Source organism: Argopecten irradians, chromosome 6 (genome assembly GCF_041381155.1).
Source record: "Argopecten irradians isolate NY chromosome 6, Ai_NY, whole genome shotgun sequence".
Lineage (NCBI taxonomy): Eukaryota > Metazoa > Mollusca > Bivalvia > Pectinida > Pectinidae > Argopecten > Argopecten irradians.
In genome coordinates, this window is record NC_091139.1 from 14329320 (window position 1) to 14346077 (window position 16758).

At 35.2% G+C, this 16758-nt stretch overlaps 1 protein-coding gene across 3 annotated transcripts in view; it reads left to right on the forward strand.

Moving 5' to 3' along the window:
* The window catches only part of LOC138325081 (transcription factor AP-2-epsilon-like), a 37556-nt gene extending 27360 nt beyond the window's left edge, over positions 1–10196 (forward strand). For all 3 annotated transcript variants that reach the window (XM_069270466.1, XM_069270467.1, XM_069270465.1), the window contains 5 exons: positions 3635–3698; positions 6346–6547; positions 7551–7669; positions 8492–8633; positions 8890–10196. In XM_069270466.1, coding sequence (XP_069126567.1) covers positions 3635–3698; positions 6346–6547; positions 7551–7669; positions 8492–8633; positions 8890–9190 — 828 coding nt within the window. In that variant the 3' untranslated portion in view covers positions 9191–10196. The remainder of the gene's footprint in view (positions 1–3634; positions 3699–6345; positions 6548–7550; positions 7670–8491; positions 8634–8889) is intronic.
* Positions 10197–16758: the final 6562 nt, after the last annotated feature.

Sequence of the window (16758 nt, forward strand, 5' to 3'; positions counted from 1 at the left end):
CTTTTCTTGTCATTAGACACAGCCGCAGTAATATCAAATTATATCGACACCTCCGGTCATTACTATAGCGTCACACGAGTATTATACCATAGCTAACATCGTCCACCAAAGATCTCCCAACCTCTCTCAACAAATTGTCGGTTACTAAAGCCATATATTTCCTCAATGTCTATCATTAAAATCGCATAGACACAATCTCGGGTTACAATATTCTACCTCAGAAAATTTCGTCGCGCTCCACTCGTAGAAATTATTATGAAATATCGTTTAAGTTTGTGTTGTAATTGGGGAGTTACAACTCGCCAATGAATGAAGTGAGAGTTAGAGGTGGCAGAAAGGATCTCTCCCCTAATTGATCGTCGAATGTTGAGGTAATTTTGAACGACACTAGTACCAGATTTCTTACAGTCGTCGGCATGAAAAATTGGGGCCATTTTATTAACTACATTCATGTGTTAATTTTATCGCAATAATTCACAGAGCTCACCAATAATTACTACCAAAATTAATTTAGAAATTAAAAGAACCGAAAAAGATTTAAAGACGACAATTTTAATAAGATTGTTTAAATTAACCTCAAGGAAGTAAACCTCAGATTATTGCCGACAAAACATTACCATTTTCTTTAATGTTTTAACTTGGAAATTCATTGTTATTTATTTATCAATTTATTCACCAAATTATGTTTCAATTTATTTTTTTATTCGTATATTTATTTATTTGAAAAGTAACTGTTTTATTTTAATATCTTACTAGTGCCGATTTACAATGATAGTCTGCCTTGCCTCGGGCTATATAGATTTATTTACATTCACCATACACAAAGGAACTAACAATAGAAATGTTTACACATGAATTATTCTTAAACAAATAGATAATCTGCTTTTTAAATACAAAATATGACATTCTAAATCAAAATATAGAAACTGTAGTTTTTTATTTTAAAAATACGACAATTATATTATTAAAACAAGATAAGTTTTAGTTAATTCTGTGTACACTTAGTATTCCCCTATAACTACAAGTAGATTATACCCGTACCCAACCTTTCTCCATTATCACCCGGAGTACAAATTGTCACTAAATTATCAAAATAGGGTGAGTCAAACTTAGCGCCCGTCGACAGCTCCACTGTGGCGCCGAATCACTTCTTTTATCGCAAAAATCTTATTTCCGTGTTTAGATATTGAAACAACTTAATTCGGGCCGACACTTTCTTTTGTAATATTTTAATGTAATTTTATTCAAGATTTTACCTCTGTGACATTTTATATAAAAACAGCTCACAACTTGGAAAAAAAGACCAAATGAAGATGTTAATTTTAGATTTATAGGTTTTTATTAAACAAGCTATTTTGAATTAACTACAAAGGACTATTTTACCTGTCCAGGGCATATCGCACAAATTACACTCCTTTGTGACATTCATACTCACATTTTACGTTTTCCAGCCTCGGAAATATAAATCATCCAAGCGAGACTAAAAGCATATGTGTTATGGTCTGTTTACTTCTTTATTTCTGATGATAAATTAATATAAAGCACAACGATAGAACAATTTTAGTAGAAGTAATTGTAAAAATATTTTGTTTCTACATTTTCGGATAAAATAAGATTTATTTCCATTAGTACTGGTTTAATTAAGTAAAATATCTTGCCGGTGTTTATTTAAATACTAATCTTTATTTGGACAAGATTCGGAGATTCTGTCCATTCCGTGGTTATATAAGACAGGGCAGGCCATTGCCTATTACTTGGTGTTTATCCTCAAATCTGGACCTTCCACTTGAATTGACCAGTATAAAAGCCTAGCTCTGGTATCAACCTCATCCGCTATATCAATGTTGGTTTTTAATTAAATCTCTATGTAAACAGTCCGACTTGAATACCTCCATTCACCTGTAATGCATGATAGATCAACAAAACAATTTCGAGGCGAGGGGAGGGGCGGCTTTTGTCATCTCCAGTCCAACTCGACCCATATCCATGGAAATGTAAGGGTCATTTATCAAACTGGACAATGTAGGCCGGACAGCAATGACGTAAGTGGTCATTCCTGTTCCTAGTACCTACCCGGTCATTTCGGACAAACCTCAAACGCTAGTGTTTACTATGACCACCATCTCCTTTCAATAGTGGACACAGCCCAATGCTTTTCGAATTGCCTATATGTCGTGAATTCTCAAATATCTGCAGAATAAGTTTACCCATTGATAAGTTAAGAAAACATCCTTGATCCTATGGAATCCATTACAGGAAAAATATTTTTTATTTAATTTCAGAAAAGCTATATTTTCCCCAAAAAATAATTAGGGCAAAGCTAAATTAAAATATATATATATATTTGAATTTACATAATAAAGATAATCATAGGCAAAATTTTTAGTAATACTATTTTAAATTTAGGATAAAACCAAGCAGATTTTCGAATTTTATTTACATATTATTTGTATTTATTAGCTTGAATTATTAATTCCTATGCAGAGGGAAAGATTGTAATTGTTGATAAATCAAATTATATCAATTTTCAAATTCACACTTTGAAATAAGTAATTCAATTTGGAAAAAAAGTGATTTGAATGAATTTAAAAAACATATTTAAGTCCACGATTTCCGAGTGACTACAGGTGTAAATACCTTCAGTGTTATGAGGCATAACATTTTGCTACATTTTCTCTAGAAATCTCTTTATTGTAGCATATCGTATTAAACGGACTGCCTAGGGTAACATTAAAACCGTTATTGTATAAATCTATTTCTAGATATCTGTACAATATCCTATATAGAAGAGAGAAAAATAGACTAAAATAATAATCTAATGATAAAAGATGTTTTTAAAGATAAATGAGGTCGTTCTGGGTTTAAGAACAGTATGTAGTTTTTCACAATGCAACTAAAAGTTACAAAGGAGAAAAATATAATAATTTAAAAATAAACCTGTTCAGTTATCTCGTCGGATTCATGTAAACAGTAGTGTATAGCTGATTTCACGACAGAGCTTTAAGCACAGACATCACCTGTCACGGCTATTTAATAGAGAATCTACCTGTAGAGGAACTTGCGATCGCTTATTTCCGCTCCAAATCACCGGTCACGTCCATGACAGAGCGACCATAAAGAATAGATGTATATTCACATGTACACTCTAAACTGACGGGGGCTAAATCCTATATACAACCATAGCCAAGTTAGAACATTTTATTGTCTTAACTTACGGTGAAGCTATTTTGGAAGCCGACATTTAAAATTTAAAGTTTTTCACCACCATGCTACTTGCTAAGAATTTATGGACCAACAAAAATAAGCTAGCATGAAGAAAATAAATGTGTTTGGTTTGACATCTAGAATGTCCACTTTGCAGACTGTTGTTAGCTACAGCAGGTGCCCGGATCTGTGATCTACCTGCCGTGATTGATAGTGTGTCGTCAAATCGTGACGTATACCGCAGATGAATGCGAATCTTCAATCATCGAAAACCTGTAGTCAACCAAGTTGCCATGGCAACTTCCTCTAAAGATTTTGCTTTTTGACATTTCCACACGAAATTTTCATTTTAAGCCGAATCAATTAGATAATGTATGATGTGTTGTAAGGATGAAAATTCACCAGAATTGATTTTGGTTTTATTTTGCAGGCTGGCTTGGAGGATACGACTAGCTTCATCTCAGGGGAGCACAACCACGGAGTGATCCGGAAAGGTAAGTCCGCTTTCGATTTCAGTTATTATTTTCAACTCTTCCGCCAAGTTCTCTCCGCCTAAATTACGTCATTCGCCAATAAAATGTCAAGACACGAAGTAATTTCTAAGCTTTCACTAATAACATATATATACCCATATATGTTCATTTCGTGAGAAGCAATTCTTGGTTACATTTAAATTATATTTAAAAAGTACGAACAAAAAACTATTCAAAAGAAAGCCCCGTGAAAATCGATTTTGAATCGAAATACCTTTCCGGTAAAACATTTCTTCGTAAAGAAATTAAAAGCAATAATTGAACCTCTTAAATATTATTGATGTTCGCCTCGATAAAACTTGGATGAAGTAGTTTTTCGGATTGTTTAGATACGGTAGGATATTGATTCTACCTCCTACGTGAACCAGCAGGTGGCGCTGCTCAGAAGCCATGATTGAGACATTTTAGCGATAGTTTCATGCCCTTTGCTCTCCGTTACACACAGTTGAGTTCAATATTATAACTTTAAAGGCTGCCAGCGTCAGTTAAATTAAAAAACATAGTTGTTTTTTACCATACATTTTGGAAATTCTTTAATGAAGTCGTTTTTTGACCAATCTTGGATGTGGAATGTGATATTAAAATGAAAGATTTTGATAAGAGATTTGAAGCTTCCCCACAACTCATTAGTCATTATAAGGCCAGTAAAGAAAATGCTTTTAACGAAAGTCGTAGAAATCATCCATTTCTCTGATTGCATAAGCAGTTCTTTCCTTCACAAGCATATGTCGACCCCTATAAAATTGAGTGCTTCAATTCGAATTGTATTTTCTCTAACAAAGAAAATGTAAATTCGTTATGGTAATTTATTTAAGTATTATATCGTCAGAAATTAAAACACACCACTGAATGGTGTGTAACGTATTCTGTGTCTCGGTATAGGTCGTATTTACGGAAGTAAAATTCTGTTATACCCCCGGGCTGGTGTTAGACACCGCTACTTAGGTATTACTTATATTGACACGAGACTTTATATGTAAACAGATCAAGACGCCAACAGGTCCCTGGGGGAAGTACCAGTCGCTAATCACACATGACATTACTTTACGACTACTTCCGTTTTATCCATATAAATAAAAAAAAATATGTACATCCTTTCTTGTAGAATATCAACAAACTATCGGAACCATGATCATTTCACGTTTTTCCTGTCCCCAGAGTCTAAATCTCGTGAAAATTAATGATATATTATTTACGTATTGAGATAAACAGATCATGCATTAGAAATTTCCAATAAAACCTCAATATGACCCCGACACAGTCGGCATGCAACGAATGTTCATTTAGGCCCAATATAGCTTTCACGTACAACCCTACTGTACCAAACTCAAACAGGTCGCCAGTCTTTTTAAGAGTGGGTATGAGTTCCTCTATTGAATATTAATACACTCCCTTCTAACTGTTTCTTTTATATGAACAGATTTGTTACAGTGTTGTTTAAACTTGATAGCTCTTCTACCCAGTTAGTTTGTTACCTTCAAAGAATCTCAGAATTTTAAGTGTTTGCTCTTGTAGCTGTGTTTAAACTCAAACCACCCTTGTTAGTTCTACAATTAATTCACAAATATGTTTTTTGTATGCGCGTTCCCATTTCTTTTGAAACTGGAGTCATATAGGCGTTATAGGTACAAAACAAATATGGCGTCTCTGTAAAAGACACTTCCGGTTATAACGGCAATTAAATTACCCTAGATAGTTTTGGCATCTTCTGGAATATTGCAAGAAACGATCGATCGCAATATTTGAGGAAAGGACTCTAAGTTGTAATATTCTAATCGTGGACCAATTAGAAGCCTAACTTAGGTGGATGTAAACAGTGGCGGTTTTACTTAATGAAATTTCTGGGGGAGTCTTTGTTTGCCCAATCGTCACTGCAATGGGATAGCAGTTAATTTCATAAGGCACAGTCGCCCTACTCTGTCCTCTCGATTAGGAACTGACGCTGACTCTGATTCAAGTCACCAGCCAATATACATCATCTTCAAATATTGATCATGAAGTAAATTAGACCAAGTCTTACATTCTTTGTTTTGATGCCTTTGAAAAATGTCCTATATTCTTCTTTTTACTACGAGTATCGTTTCTAATTTGAATAAACATAGAGTATTTTGGTTTAACAACTCTGGCTAGTGACTAAGGATGTGTGCTTCATAATTAGCTAATCTGTATCATTACCGAGCCGAGAAGGGAAGCGTGAGGAAAATTGAATTAATTCTGTTCGAGTGAATATTTCTAAGATCGGAGCTAATGAGAAGAAATTACTCACAGATTATGTGTCCGCGCCCTTCTCTCCCAATTTATGAAATTGAAGTAAAAGGCCTCTTCCCTTTCCCTAGACTGCCAGATTTCGAAGCTATCAGGCCGCCTTGGAAACAACAATGTTCCAATTTCAAGCGCCTTGCACACGAGTGGAACACAAGTATTGATACTCTTCTGTGAAGCAATTCTCACTTCTGCCTCTCAAACCTAACCTCCTAGTGCCATAAGCAGACTCAAACGTTCAAATTTTTATATTTGGAAAATTCTTATTTAGTGCTTTGTAAAACAACGGGCATATCATACAGGATTGGATTGTATAGTTATTTAACTGACTTTATTTGTTTTTCAGGTATCCGACAGAAGAATGAAAACAACAAAGATCTTGTTATCTCCGGTGTGTCCTCGCCTAGCGATGTATTCTGTTCTGTCCCCGGTCGTCTTTCTCTGCTTAGTTCCACATCAAAATACAAGGTCACAGTAGCCGAAGTACAGAGGCGGTTGTCTCCCCCTGAATGTCTCAATGCGTCACTTTTGGGAGGTGTACTACGCAGGTATGTAGATTTACTATGGATACACGCGCGGTATATTTTCGAAGTAATAATATTGTAAAGTTTTCTCCGACTGGTAACTAACCACATCTGAAGACGATATTGTCTGGTATGGGTAGGCGTTTTTCAGTACACCTGATAGAAGACCCCCTAGGATATTCTTGTCCTGCCATCTGATATGTCTTTAGAACCGCTGTACAATTTGACTTCATTAAAATAAGGTCACGTGATGCGTGAAACTGCGAACCTCGTCATTAGTGTTTGCGGTACAATTGTGAGGATTTGTAGAAGAGCTAAACGACAATGGCCTGCCCACCGGGGTGCAGTTTTTCAAACAACTGCCCAGATACCCGGCCTGTCTTTAGCGGAACATAACACGGGCTAGTTTAGGAAACATCCGGCCTGTGTTCAACCGCTGACAGGACATATCTGTTCCGACACCTTCAGTGAAGGTGGCGTTAGTATCGAAATAGGTGTTAACCGAAATAGCAAACTGGTAACTCTACCTAGGGAATAAGCGGTTGTGGCCCTAGTTGTATATATATTTGACGGAGTAGTTAGAGGATTAGTGGTATTAGGTGCTAGGGTAAATATCCCGACTGTGAGAGCTCTACAGTGTTATAATACCCGTACCAGGCGTTACCGTCAAGAGCAGATAATCCAACATCAACACTTTAAACAATACATGGATTATCTTTCCTTGGCGAAACTAACAGTCTTTTTTAATCCCTAATATTTCGTAACAAGGATTTTTTATTCACTTTAATGTTCAAGAATCAAGGAGGTTGATTATGAAATCTTACCAGCGTATATTTGACTATAGTATTATAAGGCGTCAATGTATATTTAGGATAATTTCAAGTATGGCTTTGTAATTGTTGGTTACTTCATTGAAGTATTTAATTTGAATTAATCCTGACCCGTTCAACTAAAGCCCATGATGTGTCCAGTAAATATTACAACCATGTGTACTCTTGTGTTAATAATACTGTTTTGTTTTATTCAGAGCCAAGTCTAAAAATGGCGGACGATCACTCCGGGACAAGCTGGACAAAATCGGACTGAGTTTGCCAGCTGGACGAAGGAAGGCTGCCAATGTTACTCTACTCACGTCACTTGTCGAAGGTAAATTTAATTGAAATATACTTCTCCTGGAATGTTTTCAATGCACAAACATTCCGCCGCATACATTACTGTTAGAGATATTTAACTAGAATAAAGTTGTAAGTTTTTCAATTGTCTACCGTTTCAAAGATCAGATAAGATTTATAAGGTGACACATGAGCGAGCTGCAGGTTTTAAGGTAAGACAGTACAGCTACGGTTGACAAAGTGGAGGTACAAGTTAACAGTCATACTCTTACCTATCACATAGTCAGTGTGTAGTACACACCACAACACCGAATTCTTTCAAGCGAGGATGACGTCACGCTACTTGATTACCAGCACCTGCTGTCAAATTATAAATCACAAATTCAGTCGATTCGATCGTCGATTTTCTCGTATCAAGAAAAATAAACTCCGGTAATTGTAGAATATATTGAAAGTGATTCACACCTTACGAAAATGAAGCGGCTGGTATGTATTCTCATCATTGATCAACGGCCGACTGGTCTAAAATATTTTACTTTCTCGGCGACGACATGGATGATAGATGGGGAGAGTGAAATCAGCCATGCGTGACCGAAGGGTCCTGGAAATACACGCTGGCTTAATGAATCTGAAATATCGTACGCACTAAGAGAAACATATGCTGTATTAGCTAGGTTATAACACGACTCAACCAACTCGCTGTCTGATAAATCAAAACTTAGTTATGACTTAAATAAACTTGATATGAAAACGAAATGCGTAGACATATCTACAGACAAGACGAAAATATAAACATTCCAAATGTTTTTGTGTATTATCTATGATATATTATAAGTTAATGTTTTATATTTTATAGGCGAGTCAGTGCGGTTAGCCCGTGACTATGGTTATTTGTGCGAGACCGAGTTCCCATCCCGACAATGTGCCGAGTATAACTGTCGTACATACACAGATCCAGCCGACCAAATGACAAGGAAAAACATGATTTTAGCCACAAAGTAAGTCCCCTTGTACATTTCCTTATATCATGTAATCTGTTCACGACATCTGATATATAATTGGTTTTCTATAAACAAATATTTTACGTATGATTTCATCGATTTATTTTTCAAGAAATGAATATTGTCATTCAAATATTGCTAAAAATTATTTTATGTGTGATTTCATCGATTTGGTTTCCAAGAAATAAATTTTGTCATTTAAATATTGCTAGAGATACAAATAAGATAACATTTTGCTTTATTTATTTTTCAGACAAATTCTCAAGGAATTCATGGATCTCCTGAACCAGGACCGATCTCCTTTAGGAAACACCCGACCACAGATGATCCTGGAGCCAGGGATACAGCGCCATCTGACACACTTCAGCCTCATCACTCACGGATTCGGATCGCCCGCTGTCGTCGCCTCACTCACTGCAGTTCAAAATTATCTGAATGAGATGCTGAAAATTTTAGACAAAAATTACTCTACATCTCAAAATGCTCAGGTACCCAGTGGACAATTAGACAATGGAAAGACAAAACAGGAAAAAGATGAAAACAGAAGAGAGTAGATTGGTTTTCCATGAGCAAAAATTGGAGAAAAAACATTACTGAACTTCCGGTTCAATGTCAAAGAAGTGCTTGAGCATAGCATTAACTCATCATGCTTAAAACGCAAGAGATGCCGTGTTTCACAAAACGTGACATCAATAAATTATTTCACAATGGGATGTTATATATAAATAGGAAATCCAGGTGTCTTTCCACAATGGACAAAGAAGGGGAGCTGACGTTATGTATGAATATATGAGACTGGAAGTGACTGTAAAATACCACAGATCGACAGTGCAAATCTGGTGTTACCCATCATGCATTGGGGGCCTTGGACTGTTGCACGTGACCCGGGAGCACTGAGAGTTGTAAGTGCCTATATTGCGTTGCGTTTGACCTGCCCTTTTGTGTTTCTGTGTCTCCGTATCAATGTCGGTTATCCTTTTACATTATTTTGCTTCATCGACATTTCTACCCATATCATTATAGAAATACAAATGCTACAGTATAGTGTATGGCAAAGAGAGAGTGACAGAGGAAGTGTCATTTTATATAGGGACAAATGACAGACATGGGTTGCTCAAAGTTGACGTGTGTTAAGAAATTTACTTCAGCATTCCGGATTTCTCTAACCGTAAACGGGTCGATATATTACAGTCATTATATCACAATTTTGTTGTATATTGAAATATTTTGAGAGTTATATGATTATAATTTAAACCTCTAGTCCAAGTTGATGTTTGTGTTGCATTTATTTTAATTTTCAGCAAGCTGCAAGGCGAGAGTGTACATTTTAATTTAAGTATATATGTGAGTCTATGTTTTATTTGGAGATGTGTATGGAGGATATTGAGGACATTCCTCAAACCTGTATAGAATATGTCTGATGATGTCTTTTATGAATCCTCTTACCAAATGTTTTATGGAAGAGAGGTGAACAAATTAAAATTCAAATATATTCACCTCCATTTCGTTATCCAATGAAATGGATGTTATGCGAATCCTAATAAAGTTTAGAAAATTTCATTTCTTTGTTCTGGTATTTTTTGTTAGCTGTTTTATATTCTGATATGTTATGAAAAATTGAGCATTCAAATATATTTACAAGTTGGAGTGTGAAGTTGGTATTGAAAATAGCCAAAACATTTCTACAAATTTGCACTATATCAATTAAATCAAATAAATGTGGGAAATTTTCAATAATTGTTTTATTAAATAATGTTTGATTTTTGTTGTATCCTGATGTTGCCACATTAGAATTATTTATCCAGTTCTTGTTAAAAATGTAATATTTTTGGCTATTTTCAATTCCGTAACAAATATTTATCAAGATGTCAGCAATGTATAGAAAAGGTGAGATTTTCAATTCTTTAACAATTGTTACCTAAAGAATCGGAAAAAAATCATAGCAGAAATTGTTTATCATCACTGTTATAGCACATAACCTTTATAGTGAGATTATTTATCTGTGTTCTCAAATTTCTTTATATGGTTTAGGATATGATTTTATAAAGATATGACGTAATATGTTTTGCTTTCTGAAAAATTACATAAAAACTCCTAGGCATTTCACTAGCCATAAAAAGAAACGAATGCAGATAAGAAAAGAGGAATCTTCATGAAAAAGACAAAATTAGCTTTGTATGCTCAGTATTTGTAGAATGTAAAAATACCACTGACAGCGAACTTGCTGTTAAATTGAAATTGACACCGATTGTATTACCGATATCAGTACTTGGGTGCTGATATCAAAAACACTAGAAATTTTATTGTAAAAGTGATTTACAGACGCCATATTAATCGATAACTATTCTCAGACTGCTATTCCTAAAACACCAAGTCCTGTTTGCATGGAGGTGATAGATAAAGCAAATTACCTTAAGATGCTACATCGCCGACAATTGGTTTTTGTTTATTTATCTAAAACAGGAGCAGACGAATTAGTATTTTTCTTCAGTAACAAAAGTTACTTTACACCATTACCATCATTGAAAGTTTGAATTGCTTTTTTTTTACTTCAGAATACGTGAAAAAATTAATTGCAACCCCCCACATAGAGAACGAGGTACTGATCGCGTAGATAACAAAAGAAAAACAAATGATTTCATATGTATTTACAAATTAAACTTCAATTATTGTCCAAATGATAATTATTGTTTGCGTTTTATAGGCGGTTGAATATCTTTAATAGCAACTAAATTAAATAACGCGATGAAAATCATACTCTAAAATACCGAACCAAGAATAGAAAATTCACCAAGAAAGAATGAAAATTCAACGCGATTTATAGAAATGCACACGGTTAATACATTTATTTATGCAGTTTTGGTTATAAAGCCACTTGGAAAAAATGTATGAACGGAAGAAAATTGATAATTAGACTGACTTGTGAAATATTAAAGCTGGAACTGCTATATATCTATATACCGGGGTATTCTTGATAAAAAAGCTGGAATGTTTACATGATTTATTTCCGCTTGAGAATACTTTAACATATTATTTTGAGCATATATAACAAATTGATCATGGCTACAAATGTAGAATTAATTCATCAATCGATCTTACCTTAAAATCATTCTCTTTGGGTGAATGATTTTACTAATGTATCCACAGACTGAAATTAACATTATTCTTTAAAAGGATACATTTATTTGCAGTGGTGATCAGGGCCAATATGATCTAGTTGCGTAAATTGATACCAAGCAGGACGTCTGAAGATAATGGAGAGGTGTAGTGACCAAGTGTATCTACATAAAATTATAATATATAATATAATTTACAGGAATATCGGATCGTTACAGGTCGAGAAAATATTATAGCTATCGACATACAATGTATTTACAACAGGAAATAATTTTAATTAAAAAATGTTGGAGGATTAAAATGAAAGCAATCAATATATTTACAACTGGAGTTAATTTAATTAATAAAGATAACCTAAATCAGCTATAAACTGGATAAGAAGATAAATCAGTACCTTTAAAAGGTTAATCATATCCAAGTCTCTACGTTAAGTGAGGTAATTTTCACCACTTTTATAATGAGACGTTTGCTAATATTGTTGTTTAAATCATAGTCTAATTGCTAAAATAAAGAGTCACCGAAGTCTGGCATTTTCTTTGGTTATATTATTTCTAAGTATAAATAAACTTAATTCAAAAATGTTTATAAGACAGGGCAGTTTGCTAGAACAGAAAGTTAATTAGGTTCTCCTACAACACAATCAATAACAGACAGATACTAGAATGTAATAAGGAAACAAAAATGAGAAACAAGATTGATTTTTCACAATTCAGACTGTTTAGGCAATCAGTTCTTTACTGAGGATGGATATCTCAGAGTGTCACATGATCAAAAACGATTCTTTGGATTACACGTTTTGTACCTTCAACGCTAGAGAGCATACCCAACTAGCGTATAATCACTGTAAAATTGCTGCCGAATCACAGTGATTTAGAGAGCTATATTGCTCGGGTAATTCTCGGCTGGCTTCATACATTAAAGCCCGAGGGCTTCCGGGTTACTGAGCCTATCCATATGGTTAATTTTGACAGAAAAGTGAAATATTCTTCACGTATATTGAATGGAAACCCAAAAATATTTTCTAGAACGGAAGATTTGTTTACCAAGGAAATATGCGTTGTACACGCATGATTCATATTTTCAATTAATAAATGTTTTGCTTAATGTTTGTGATGTGCCTTTGACAAATACAATATATTTTTGTTTGTGATTGATTTTTCTATCTTTTAGGCCCTGAGATGGTGATGTCAATAATCATATATGTAGGAACACAAATCCCATATATGTTAAAATGTTACAATTTGACAAACTTTTTTACCACTCACAACAAATCTGAGATGTGTTTCATTACAATATGAAGAAATAAAATCGACATGAGTGGAAAATATGAAAATAATTTTGACAGATTTTTTTAACACTCAGAACAAATCTGATATCTATTTCATTACAATATGTAGAAACAAAATCGACACGAGTGGAAAATATGAAAACAATTTTGACAGAAAAAACATTGAACTATTACGAAATAGTTTAGTAGGGCCCAGCTACTTAATATTCAACAAGCCCTAATTAAACGACATTTACATAGAAATTTACGTCATTTGCCACATCAAGCACAACCACAACCAAGAGATAGGAAGGATCATGAAGTTATAACTACAGACATGACATCTACCGTGAACCATTTTAAACTAAACGCATGCTTACAAAAAGCGAGCTTCAACGTCGTCGGGTTAGATGTTTGCTGACGATTTAGGGATGGGTTACTTATATTCGGCCTATTACCGGCTAATGTAAGGTAAAATGTTAAGAACAGTCTTACCTTGGTGGGTCCATGTGTGTAGTGGATGTGTTTATTTAGGGAGACTGCGGCATACGTGTCTTCTTCAATGACTGATACTGGTCGACAAGGAAACGGACGAACCAATCATTCAATACCTTTATTATTTCTATGCAATTACAGCGGCAGGCAAATTATTTACTCCCTAACTACAGGATTCGAGCACAATCGACACACATATTTTAGAAATAGATAAAAAAAACAATACATTCTCAGACACTGAATATCTTAAAACATAGACACCTGGCCGCAATGATTTCTTTGGTTTTGAGATTTGGTGATGGTTTTCTATTTTAAGACATTTATCCATTGATGACTTCCGCATCCGTTGCCGATTGTCCCCATAACATATCGTCAAAGGAAGTTGCTCTGACATCTAATGTGAATTTGAAGTAATGTATAAAATCGATCGGCGAGGATGGAAAGGTGAACACTTAACAGAAATCACATTTCTTGAAGATTTACGTTATTTATAATCACTACTCATTGAGCATACGTATTGTTGGTCTCAATATTCTCTGGATGATAAAGCACTATCGTTCTTTATTATAAACTGTCTGGTGTTATTTTCTTAGTAAACGAAACCCGAGTGTGCGACAATGTACTATCACAAACAGTGATTTAGGTCATGATATGATGAGCACCAAGGAGTTCTAATGCAATGACACTCTCCCACTGACATACCATTCTGGTTGACCGAGGTCATTTACAGTTAATGTGAAAAAGATATCATAAATCATGTATCAAGCTAAGACACTTTTCTGGCGTAAATAAAAACAGTTACGATCCATGCTAGTGTTTTATAGCTTATTTGTGTCTCACTGGACACCACAAGCATTTAGTAAACCCCTGGTACATCGGTACTAGCTACTGGTGTTAGTCTAGGGATATTTTTGTTCCATGCCACATGCCATCCTTATCTGTATAGTACTGGACACATTGGTGATGGTCTAGGGCTAGTGTCACATGTTAGGCAGGCCATCCTTAACTGAACAGTACTGGACACATTTGTGTTAGTCTAAGGCGAGTGTCACATGTTAAGTAGGCCATCCTTATCTGTACATTACTAGACACATTGGTGTTAGTCTAGGACTAGTGTCACATGTTAGACAGGCCATCCCTAGCTGTACAGTACTGGACACAGTGGTGTTAGTCTAGGCATGTACAGTACTGACATGGATGTCTAGGCTAGTTCACATGTTAGACAGGCATCCCTAGCTGTACAGTACTGGACACAGTGGTGTTAGTCTAGGGCCTAGTGTCACGTGTTAGGTAGGCCTTCCCTAGCTGTACAGTACTGGACACATTGTTGATGGTCTAGGGCTAGTGTCACATGTTAGACAGGCCATCCCTAGCTGTACAGTACTGGACACATTGGTGTTAGTCTAGGCTAGTATCTGTTAGCAGGCTAGTACTGGACATTGGTTAGGCAGGTCCCTAGTACAGTACTGGACACATTGGTGTGTTAGTCTAGGGCTAGTATCACATGTTAAGCCGGCCGGCAGTCTTTATCTGTACAGTACTGGACAAAATGGTGCTAGTCCAGGGTTGGCCATCCTTAGCTGTACAGAACTTGACAAAATGGTGCTAGTCCAGGGTTGGCCATCCTTAGCTGTACAGAACTGGACAAAATGGTGCTAGTCCAGGGTTGGCCATTGTTAGCTGTATCCGTGGTCAACCAAACAACAGCAGTATTTGTTATATGACTTTGAGTTTTGTCGTTTTTTGATAGGTCTAGACCGCCCAAACAGAGCATTTCCGATCATCGGGCTATAGCCATAATATAACCAAACATGGCAGACAACATTGCCAGGTAGGTTTAGGAAAAATATTTTACACGTGTTAGTTGTAGCTGTATGTCCGAAGATTACGTATATTATAAGAAGCCAATCAGAAGTGCTAAAAGTACCTACGTAGGATATTTGGATGAAGATTTTCTTGAATTTTTGTTTTAATTATAGTCGTTATGTTTCCTTTTTAAAAGAGGCATTATTTCATATACCTTCGGCCTCGGGGAATATCACCTTTCTCAGGTTTAACAATTCCTCGTATTAACCTACAAAAAGACAATATTTGTACAGGGTATATTTGGTCTCAAGCGTTCCGGAAATAAAAGCGATTGTAGCCGCTATAACGATGATAATTTTGGTTGGAATACAACAACCCTTTCATCGACAGATAGTTAACTTCACGAGGAGAATACATGAATGAATCGAATACTATATAACGATATATAATAAGTAAATATTACACGCACCAGCAACACATTCCTTGATAGGATATATAACAAGTTCTCTCTTATGCGGAATTCTAAATTAATCAGACTTGATGTACTTTAATATTGTATACAGTGACTAGAAGACAATATCGAAATACTGTTAAAATAGCTATTTCACTTGTCATTTGCCAAAAGGTAACTCCAAAATGGTTTGACCTAGATCCATTTTGCCGTTGTAGATGACGAAGTAGAAGATGTTTCACATACTTGAGCTCATGGAGATGTATTGTTTGACCTATATAGGAGCCTCCGATTCAGTGAGTTCTTTTGCATGTTCTTTTTAAAATTAGTTTTACGGATAAAATCGTTACTATCTTAATATACATTTTGTAGCTCTCAATGCCGACGATACAATGACACTTTCATATTTTTGTATATTTTCACACTGGAGTTAATAATTTGTTGTTGACATCCTACTTAGACATCAGCGGATAAATAAACACTCACAAAGAAAGAAATAAGCTACCAGTATATTCAAGCAAGGTAAAACCAACATAAACATAGCTATCCAAGTGAAGATCTCGTAGATCTTGATGGTATCGTCCCATCGTAATGCTATTCCTTTAATATTGGGAGAGCACCGAACTCCCGTCCAACATATCCCATTAATGTTCCAAGCATTAAGCGACACACATTTTAAATTTTTCTTCGAAGTATCCTTCAAATTGTGTTTCAAAACCAACTTTACAGTAAATGACTATATTAATGTAGACGGACGTGTCCCATATTCGGCGTCCGCGTGTGGAAATTTCATAAATGTATGGCAGAGCAGCTATTAAAATGACAAAAAGATGAGAGTGATACACAAATTCTTTCAATTATTTAAAAAAAGAAAATGGAATTATACTCTGTATAAGTATTTAACTCGATCGACATTATTCTGTATGGATCCATAACAAAGTTCTAACAAGTACTTAGACAAAAAGGAAACTGTATAATCCAAAGTC